The sequence below is a fragment of the Diorhabda carinulata genome, chromosome 2, assembly GCF_026250575.1.
Source record: "Diorhabda carinulata isolate Delta chromosome 2, icDioCari1.1, whole genome shotgun sequence".
Taxonomy (NCBI): domain Eukaryota; kingdom Metazoa; phylum Arthropoda; class Insecta; order Coleoptera; family Chrysomelidae; genus Diorhabda; species Diorhabda carinulata.
This window is the reverse complement of record NC_079461.1, coordinates 13876935-13888332: the sequence shown is the minus strand read 5'-3', so window position 1 is coordinate 13888332 and position 11398 is coordinate 13876935. Positions and strand designations below refer to the sequence as shown.

At 33.8% G+C, this 11398-nt stretch overlaps 2 protein-coding genes across 2 annotated transcripts; one reads left to right on the top strand and one right to left on the bottom strand.

The window, feature by feature from the left end:
* Positions 1-1466: 1466 nt before the first annotated feature.
* Positions 1467-5290, bottom strand: LOC130903881 (uncharacterized). The gene is made up of 3 exons (XM_057816243.1): positions 5254-5290; positions 4931-5144; positions 1467-3706 (listed from the first exon to the last, which is right to left on the bottom strand). The coding sequence occupies exons 1-3, from the start codon at positions 5281-5283 to the stop codon at positions 1497-1499; spliced, it is 2454 nt and encodes an 817-aa protein (XP_057672226.1). The 5' UTR covers positions 5284-5290; the 3' UTR covers positions 1467-1496.
* A 2535-nt stretch (positions 5291-7825) lies between these two features.
* LOC130903737 (uncharacterized) lies at positions 7826-9097 on the top strand. Its single transcript, XM_057815986.1, has one exon. It carries the CDS (start codon positions 7826-7828, stop codon positions 9095-9097), a length of 1272 nt encoding a protein of 423 aa, XP_057671969.1.
* The last annotated feature ends 2301 nt before the right edge of the window (positions 9098-11398 follow it).

Sequence of the window (11398 nt, the reverse complement as noted above, 5' to 3'; positions counted from 1 at the left end):
TGAATTGGCTTGTAATAGTGTCTATGAATTGACTTATTTGTGTGACATAATTTTCACAAGAAAAAATTTAATGACTTAGATCAGCAGTAGCCATGGCCAACACGGTCTCCACATTTAATTCCCTTCGATTATGTACTGGTTCACTACATAAATCATTAATTCGTCTTTACGGGTACATGTTTTTTGGATCATTTCTTTTTTGATGTGAGGCTGTCACATTACCAAGTAAATCAAAGTCCACAATTATTCCTTCTGGCTATAACACTTGTAGTGTCACAGTATAGGAATCATATGGAACTGGATTGTGATTCTTTATTCAAACTATTAGATTTTAGAACGAATTTTTTGAGTAAAGGGTGGCAAATATTTTATTTATAAAATGATACTTTTATTTATGAATCATCTTTTTTGTTTTGTATGTATTATTTTGAATATTTTAGATACATGTTTCAATATTTGCTCATCATTATTTCTCTGCTGCAGAGTGTCTATAAGAAGCAGAATCCTAAATATTCAAATATCAGAATTAAGTGATTGTACACGAATAAAAGAAAGGGAGAACAAAAGTTGGCTGTGGAAATATATACCTTTACTTCATATGAGAAACCAACACATCATCATTATATTGGTTTCTCATATTTCAACTAAATTTGTTTGATTCAAAATCAATGTGAAAATATCAGGCTGTAACTAATGCCCCATTATCTTATAGAACTATTATTCGGGAAATAAGGTTATCGGTTATTTACCTGCTGTTTTATGGATTAAATAAAATTTTTTAAAAAATGTTAAAATAAATTTTACATTTGTCTACAATATTGTTGCATCCGTTTGATTTTTGTTTGACCCCCTTGAATGGTTTCCATTCCATCGAAAACAAATTGCAGAGTTTCACAGTTCAGTAATCGTTGGAACTAAAATTTGACCACAATCTTGTGAATTTTTAAAAATATCTACAGTCACTACAAAGCAACAGAACCATAGATAATTAATTTTTTTAATGTTTTTAACATTAGTGCAATATATTACTCAAAATAAAATAAAAGCAAGGAGTTTGTAATTACACTTTCATTCACAGCTCAATGATTATAAGAATGAATCAACAGAAAATAAAAAAGATAGTGATTGCGTCGTATACCAAATAGAAAACAACTTTCAAATGTTGACAAAAACCAAGACAGAATATTTTAATACTTGTATTTCCAACAAAATAACAACAAAATTCCTAAAATGTGTCAAAATGCGAGTTTCATCGCACTTATACATTTATATCACATATTACAATAAATGCTTTTTGATACATATGTTTCTAATAGTTTCAACAATCAGACTTTTCAAATGAATTGTTTTTCTTTTGTTAACAAATAAATTTTACCATAAAGACAAAAACGAAGCAACAAACACTGTAATAACTGTATTTTCAACAAAGTAACAACAAAAATCCTAAAATAAATTGTACAATAATCCATAGTATTTTTATCACAAATAAAAAGATTTTAATGTGCACCCGAGAATGCATCAAATTCTTTTTCATATTCAGACTTTTCTACCATGTATTTCGGTAGTTGAACTCCATGCAGTTTACTAAAAGCTGGTTTTGTTTCTGCACTGAAAGCACCTTCCTCATTACCCACATCAAATTCAGCTGGTGTTTTTATAGTAGGTTCTGGTTCGGCAGCTTTCTTTTTGCCTTTCTTTGCACTTCTTTTTTTCTTATAAATATTCTTCTTCACTTTATAAGGTACTTTTTTTTCTACTCCTTCTGAGGCCGACGTTTGTAAAGATTCAGGCCCTGTTTCTTTTTTAAGTAATTGATTTTTTTCAGCTTCTGTTAGAATTGGTTTATTCTGAGACTCGTTTGGTTGTCCATCATTTTCTATTTTTTTTATGCCTTTTAACTGATGATAAGCAACATGTGTGGATTGAGGTCGAGATTCTTGTACGTACATACATTCTTCATGCTGGAGCTTATTTTTGTCTACGCAAAGGAAACATGTCATTCCATTTTTCTCAGATTTCTTGCAATTCGATCTATCTTTTTTTGTGAACTCAGCTAAAACTTCTTCCACGTTTTGTTTTGTAGATTCAGGAATTCTATATTCCTCCGCTTCACCTTCCTCCTCTTCTCTAGTTTCTTCATTTTTAGACTCTTCTAGTGCTAGCTCTGGAAATAATTTGAAATGGTATTCATCAAAATCTTTGGAAGACCGGTCATTTTCGGATTCTTTTCTTTGCTCTCTAGATTCTTTCACAATACTATCGGCAAAGTTTAAAGGAGGATTGAGTTTCTCATTTTCGTAACGTGCTCTGCTGCTGTCCCTGTTTTTTTTATAATTTTCGTACAATAAGGGATCATCATTCCTTTTTTTAGGAGACTTTTGTTGTATTGTTTGATCCTGTTTCGCAATTGGCTCAGTATGTTTTGTGGCCGTTCGTGGTTCTACCTTAGTCTCACTGGGTGCAATTGTTGAAGAAGGAGCATTCTCAACTTTTGTTATAGTTTTAGTTTCTTCGGGGTCGTCATTGCTGTCATATTTCTTCTCCTTAACATATGCATATTTTTTCTCAGAAGGTGCTGAAGTGTATGAACATTGTTCAAAATTGGCACCACTTGCAGGATCTTTACAAACAGTACAGGTCGAGCCTTCTTTCTCAACTTTTTGGCAATTTTGAGGATTCTTTTTCAGTTCTTCGGACTGTTTCTCCGAATAACTTAATTCTGGGCTACTTTCGTCATAGGACTCTGGTTCATATTGGAAACCAGCGCTGTAGTCGTCAGGAATACCTGTGAATCCCTTAATAGATCTGTTTCTTATGATATAATAAGGATCATCTTTTTTATCCGTGTACCTCCTGTATCTGTAGTGATCATCTCTTGAGGGTGCAGAGTATCTTTCCGAAAATCCGTTATTATATTGCGACGGTTTTTTGTCAGAAGTATAAGAACATTGTGTGTATTTGGATTGAGTTTCGTCATTCACACACTCAAAACAATTCTCTAACGATGAACTAGAGAGTTTTCGACAATTATGATTATTTAAATGACTAGGACTAGGAACGCCTTCCGTTTCTTGACCTTCAAGAGAACCTTGAGTTATCGTTTTCTTCTGGTAGGAAGGGTTAAACGGTGCACCAGTATCATAATATTTGCTAGGTAAAACACGAGATGCTTGTACGATGGGCTGAAAACTATATTTCTGATATGGTGATAGTTGACTACTCGGAATATCAACGACACCAGATGCTGATGGGTACTGAGACACAGTTGAGCTTGATTTACCTGTATTGTAATTCACAAAAGGTTTGGAATTCAAATTACCTAAATAGGCATCATTTTTTTGAGCTATTTCTTTTTCAGCCTCCTCATCTTCATTTTTGAAAATATCAGATTCATCGCTGTTACTTTTCTTGGGTTGGTTAGGTCTAGGAGGAATTCTCTCTACATCATCAGCATTAGCAGTTGCTGCACTGAGTAGAGGTAATTGGTAAGATATATAATTTGGACCTGGTTTTATGTAATCTTCTTTAATTTGCTGCTGTTCTTGTTGCAGCTGCTTGTTCTGAGCTTCTTCAAAATAATCTCTCGCGGGGAAATTTGTAGCTTGGTTTGTCTGAGAAAATATAGGTAGTGATTGAGTCTGCTGTTGTTGTGGAACGAAGTTGATTGGAGGCAAAGTCAAAGGCTTCTTATTGCTTCCAGCATATTCTGTAACAAGAGCATTTAGTGTGTGAAGATCTCAAAGCAAAAAAATGAAAGACTAGAAAATGACAATTTGTTCAATTCGATTACTATTTAATAAAAATTGAATTTATTGGGGCCTTAACTGAACAGCAGAAGATCTATTGTTATTGTTATCTCTCTATCTATTTCGTAATGCATTTTCTATTTTAATAGTTATAAATAACTGATAGAGTTTTGGTACATGTGGACAGGAGTACTCAATTATTTTTGTTTAATTTTTAGGGGCGCCTTCCAATTTCATAGTAATAGATTCACGTCTTTCACATATCCAATTGCATGGTAGTTGATAGAATAACAGAATATTACATTCCACTACAATGCGGAATTTGCATCATTTTCCATAATCTTTATTTGTCATTCATTAGGTGAACGGTGGATAAAACAAAGACTCTGTCTGATTTTTTCATTGCAATTAAAGAAAGAAAGAAAGAAATAATGGATTGACTCACAAGCATACGAATGAATTCAAAAGGCCTTACTGTGGCCATTTATGAATGTCTCCAACTGATCTTGGCATTGCTTTAACACAGGGAATATAGTCTGAGAATTATAGGTATAAGCTGAGATAAAAAACAACTGAAATGTATTAATCATTTGTACCTAATCTGAAATTGGTATAATTAATTTGTTAACTAATTTAGGATACTTTTGAGTAAAAGTGATATTTTCAATAAAAAATCATGTAATATCTGGTTTTAAATTTCCATAAACGAGGTGTTACAAATACTTAATTTCTTATCCTCACCGAGCTTTAAAAGCACAATCATTACGGGTATAACGACTGAGTCGATCAAGTAATATAGATCATGCCACATAAGTGAATATGAAGAATCAGGTTTTTAAGTTGATAGACAGTAGTTTATTTAAATCAAAGAGAATCACAAAATGAAAACTAATCAAGAAGTTTGATGATTTTTGAACAAACACAAATTGTGTGTTTGTTTCATAGAATCTTGTATTGAAATAATAACCAACGCGAAAACTGTGTCAACTGCTTTAGATACATTACTTTTTTAATATTTGGTCAATTAGAATCTGATGCCCATATATAAGAACCTGGTAGGTTAAAGTTGAAGTGTATGAATTGATGGTATACATACACATTATTTATCGATAAATATTGAATATTCCAATAATAAGAGAAAAATAGACCCTGTACCAACAACAACGTATAAATACAATACGAACCTACTGCCTGTGGGGCAAAAAAGCTTGGAAAATCTGAAGAACCAACAAATCCTGCCAACGGAATGCTCTGTTGAGAGGGTGCATCCACATTATAATATTTTGAATAGTCTGGATGCCCATGACTTTCACCATCATCTTCACTATGGTATTCTGAAGAGTCTAAACCATATTCCTCTTGAGCGCATGCATGCTGTAAAAGCAGTAAAAGGAACACCTGAAAAATAGACACATATCACTCACTTTCTCGTACCACGTTTGTTAATTGGAAATTGATATACACTTATGACTAGATGGATTTATTTCTGGTTGAAATATTCACTAACCTCAAGTGGAATGCTTCTAAAAAGAAGCATATTGTTCTTCTTAGGGACTGTAAGTATAACAAAATTAATTTATATTGGATGGGTAAGCATTTATATGAAGTATTCCCACTACAGTTGTTGAATAATACAACGTAACTGAAAGCTGATTGTTTCGGTTTACAATCAATATTTCTTAAAAACATTAGTCATTCAACCGATAATGATTGAATACGTTCTTTGAAGCAGAAAAAGTCACTTTTTAAACCAATTTAAAATATTTATATTTTTTAACAAATCGATGAAATCGATCGTCACTGGTGATGAATGCCTTAATATTATAATTCTATTCTTGTTGGAGTAAACGATTTTTACGTAGCAATGTGGATTTCGTTGTTCATTTATTTTATTTGGTAATCACTTAAATTGGATCAGTAAAGGTAATTATTAAATTGTTCATCATACTATGAAAAAAGGTCTTTGACACCTATATTTCATACATTCTGTGGTTAGACCGGTTTATGTTATATAATACCAGTTATCACTTGCCGATTTATCTGTTAGTCTCGGGTGGTTTTTGTTTATAATTAATTTAATAACAACAATTTAGTTTAATTTGTAAGTTGTCCTTGACCAACGATACTTAAGAAGTTCTTTCTGTCTCGTTACCGCATAAATTATTCAAGAAAAAAGTTCTCAATAAGTTGACATATTCGATGTACACAACTTGAATTGAAATTAACTACAATGCTATCTTGGCAGATAGAGACATTGTTCAAAAATGTGAAATACTATAGAAGATATTGATTGATGACTGAAAGAGAGTAACAAAAACTGGAAAGTGGAGGAAAATGATGATTTCCCAAGAATCTCAATTCAAAAGCAGCGGAAAGTACTTGTTTAATAAACAATAGGAGAACCAGAATTCAATGGTAAACAGAAAAAAATGAGGTGGCTGAAGAAAGAAATATGTGGGGAACGGTAGGCGACAATAGGACAAAAATTTTTTTTTCGGTTCTGTTAATGATCCACAGCAACCCCTTTCATGACTACTCGATAAATGGGAAATTTACTAATTTATTTACTCTAGTTAATGCAGCAATTCTTATTATGATTGCATTATCAGATTGCTGAATAGTTTCCTTGTTTATACATTCGAATATATTTAAAATAACTTGGTGTGTTTGTATATCTAAATCTTTATTTTCAAATTCCTATATGTCTTTATTCTCATTACACTGTGCAATTTCAATGTCTTCATTCGCCCATGGTCAAAAGAACGCCATATTTCTATCTATTTAAAGAACTATATATTTAAAAAAAATTGTATACATACCCCTTCCGACAGCTTCGAACCATAGAAATGCATTTATGTTTACGATTCCATGTTTTCATCGGTAAACAGTAGAGTCAGTCCACGTGGGCTGACGGTTTGTTAGATGTTTACCGAATTTTATACGGGGATTAAACATTATTTTACATTTATTAATTTGCTATGAGTATTATAAGTATTTAAGAAATATAGATTGTTCCCCGCATAACTGTATTATACAACAAACAAATATGTGAATTTCATCTACCGTATACTGGCTCTGAGTCTACGACTATTCTAGGGTCTGAAACGAGGATCGAATTGGTGATAGAAGTCTTAAAATCATAATTCTAGAGATACAATCAATAATTGAGATCATTACTGAATCAAGTGCATTACGGTTCAGTTGGACGGTCGTCAAATAAATATTTATCGTTGGTTGAATATATATATATATATATATATATATATATATATATATATATATATATATATATATATATATATATATATATATATATATATATATATATATATATATATATTAAAGTGAGAATAAAAAATCGAACTTGTTGAAAGTAAGTACTTTTCTGAAGTTTAAATAAAAGTTTAGAACGTTCAAATACTGCATAACTCTGCCAGTATGGCTGTTGGGCGGATTGAGTAGCTCAGCAACCATGCTGCCGGTACCAAGCCCGGATAAAAGAGGAGGGTTGTTAGGCAAGGCTAGCTATCTAACTCATGTAAAACAGCCATTTGCTCAGATAACGAAGAAAGTAGCCTCGGATAGGACTGATAAAACTTATAACGACCCGGCAAAGTTAAGGAAAAAACGATTTTGGAAGCGACAACAATTGCGAATAGCCACCTGGAATGTTACATCAATTGCTAACAAAGACCAAGAAACCATAATAGAGCTTAAAAAACATAAAATAGACATATGTGCCTTGTCTGAGACGAAAAAGAAAGGAGCAGGCAACCTTAGAATCGCGGAGTATACATTGATATATAATGGGAAACCAAAAGATGAAAGAGCAGCATCGGGAGTAGGCCTATTAGTGCACGAGAATTACAACAAAAACATAATAGACATAAAGTATATAAGCGACAGACTGCTACAAACCACGTTTAAATTTACAGAAAGAACTTAAACCCATATATTAAGCGTATATGCTCCTGATACGAGTAAAAGTCAAGAAGAAACAGACTCATTCTATGATGAACTGCAGATCACCATGGATAAGATACCGAAGCAAGACGAAATTATGATACTGGGGGATTTTAATGGAAGGATTGGTAACGAGTTTATTAGTGGAATTAAGAATCGGTTTAACGATAACACTCAACAGCAATGGAGAACAACTCATACAATTCTGTGCACATAATGAACTACGCATTAACAACACGTTTTATCCCCATAAACAACAGCATAAGTATACGTTCGAGAACACAAGAGGACATAAATCGATTATAGACTACATTATTACAAACAGAAATATTCATCCCTCAAAAATATTAGATGTCAGAACATTAACCTCAGCAAACACAGGGACTAACCACCATATGGTGCTAGCCATAATGCGGAACTGCGTACAAAAGAAAACCCACAACAAACCGAAAGTGACAGAAAAGCTGAACATAGAAAGCCTTAGTGATGACACCACAAAATACCTCTACCAGCAAAGACTAAGGAAGGCAATAAATGAAAACAAGATCTTGAAAGATGATACCGTAGAACTAGCATGGAAAAGATTAAGTACTGATATAAGGACAGCTGCAGAAGAGGCATTAGGCAAACGAAAGGTGAACCTAAACGGAAAGCCCAACACGAAACCATGGTTCACACACGAAATCAAATCACCTGCGGAAGAAAAAAGAAAATCATATCTTCAATATATAAGTCAAACAATTACATATGCTGATTACAAAGTCGTGAGGAATAAGACAAATATGGAAATACAAACGATTAAGAGACAATTCTGGGAGAAATACTCATCAGACATGGAAAACGACTTATATGGGGGACAGAAAAAGATCTGGAATATGATAAGGGACATCAAAAGACCAATCAATGAATATATCCACACGAAAACAATAACATTAAAAGAATGGGAAAGGTATTTCCATGAACTCTACGGTGACACAGTAACAAGCCAACCCACAGAACAGAAACAAGAAAATATATCTGGGGAAGGAGAAGACATCCAACAACAATTGATATCAAAAGACAAAAGTGAAGCAACAATGCGCAAGATGAAAAACAGGAAATCACCAGGGCTGGATAATATTAATAACGAGCTTCTTAAATATGGTGGCAATGAATTAATAGACCAAATGCATGTCATGTTCAACAAGATATACGACCAGAGAAAAGTACTAGAGGAATGGAAAGTAAGCATATCGATCCCCGTCTTTAAAAAGGAAAAGAAAGATCCAAATAATTATAGAGGTATCAGCCTCCTAAGCACGACTTCAAAATTACTAATAAATATTATTACAGAAGAAATCTCAAGTAGCGGCATGAGCGAAGAACAACAGGGATTTAGACAAAATTGATCAACCATAGACGCTATATTCATCTTAAGACAGATTGCCGAAAAGGCCATAGAGTACAATAAAACCGCGTTTATGTGCTTCATAGACTTAACAAAAGCATTTGACAGAGTGAGATTACATGACGTCATTGAGCTACTAAAAGAACGAGGCGTGAACCAAAGGACAATAGACATCATTCGGGACATGAACAACGGAAATAGCACATATGTAAGAGTAAACAACGAACTATCCAGTAAATAGCCAGTATCAACAGGGATCAGACAAGGAGATAGTCTCAGCCCAATACTCTTCAACATTATGATGGACGAAATCATAAAAGAAGTCAAAACGGCAGGCAGAGGATACAGAATGGGAAAACATGAGTTTAAGATAGTTTGCTACGCTGATGACGCGGTTGTGATATCCGAAGATGAGGATAATCTGCAAAAACTGCTACACAGATTTGAAACAGTTGCAGGAAAATTCAATATGATCATATCGACACAAAAGACACAATCCTTGACAATAGCGAGAGAACCAAGAAGATGCAAACTGGCATTTTATAATAAAAGTGTAGAGCAGGTTATGTCTTTTAAATATTTAGGGATTAACATCACGAGCAATAGGAACTTGAAACAAGAAGTCAAAACGCAAACAACAGCAGCATCTAGGATATCGGGATTCCTTCGAACCGTGATATGGAGGAATAAATTTTTAAGTATCGAAAGCAAAACACGGATATATAAAGCTTGTGTCAGACCAGTAATGACATCCGCCATAGAAACGAGGGCGGAGACTGCAACTACTAAGCGGACTCTTAGAACTACCAAGATGAAGACATTATGCTCAATCATAGGGAAAACACTAAGAGACAGAATAAGGAGCAATGAAATTACAAGAATGTGTGACGTTCCGGATATAGTGAGATGGGCCAGAACTAGAAGAAGAGCATGGAGAGATCATGTCAACAGAATGGACTGGTGACTGATCGACTGATCGACTGACGAAAATCGCTAAGAAAGAGAGACCCAATATAAGTATATCGCCTGGAAGACCACCAAAGCGCTGGTATGAGAGCTGGTCCTCGGAGTCACAACTTAGGCTGCCTCTTTGAAAACACAAGACATAGTCTTAAAATAAGAAGAAGAAGAAGAAGAAGAAGAAGGAGAAGAAATACTGCATGAAATACGTGAAAACTGCAAAGCTAAAAAATTTGCAGTACACATTTACAATTATTACTTACAGAGTTGGGAGCTGCACTATTTGGAACACAGTATTTCAATTGTTATTCAATTAACTCACTTCAGATCAATTTAAATGTTAAGAAGGGTTTTATAGACAAAGAAACATATGGAAGTAGTTCGAAATGAAATAGCGGTGAGGACGGTGACTGTGAGTTTGTAATTCCAAGGAGAACTTTATGAAACCATATGAGTTCGGAAAGTACTACAAGAAACTTAGCCAGCCTTGTACATTAACTGTGGACCAAGAAAATAACCTTATGGATAGAATTTACAGGCTAGCTGACACAAGCATTCCAGTAACTTATAAGTGCTTTGGTATTTTGCTAAAGATCGAGGTTTGGCTGATGGAAAATGAGTGGCCTTAGTTTCTTCCCTCTGTATTTGTAGAGATATAACAGCTTTTCAAGGCTGATGACTCTATCGTATAATATTATTTTGTTTACCTTATATAGGTTATCGAATCAGTTATCAGTGACAAGCCTAGATGTTTATTTAACATAGAAGAAAAGGGTTGTCGACTTAATGTACGTAAACAGTAAGAATGTAACAGTATTTGCTTGCAATAACGCATTGGATAATATTTTTCACCTTTAGCATAATGAAGGGAATTAGTCAAAACCCGGAATGATCAATGAGATTGCCGACTAGTTCCCTGACAGGAATGAGTGCGAAAACAAACATGATGACTTCAGAAATTTGTAATATAGATAGAGTATTTTTCAATGTTAAAGTAGATAGGAAAAATTCTTCTTATATTGCATCGAGTCTCATCACTTTGGATTACACAATTGCAGAGGCAACTCAAAAAATGCCATACTGTTTTTTCGCCATCCATGACCTACAATCTAGAGACAAAGAGGTGTTCGCGAAATTTGAATATTACTGGGATGACGGATTTATACTATTTTTACTGAAACAAACCCAGTCGCGCGATCGAAAAGGAGGTTTTAAAGAGAATTACCAATGCCTGATTTTGAGCACAGAATATTACAAGGAAAATACTTTGAATTACATAGCAGAGAGGTATGCGAAAGAGTTGTTTGGAGAACAACAAAAAAAATTAGCAGAAACAGAAAAA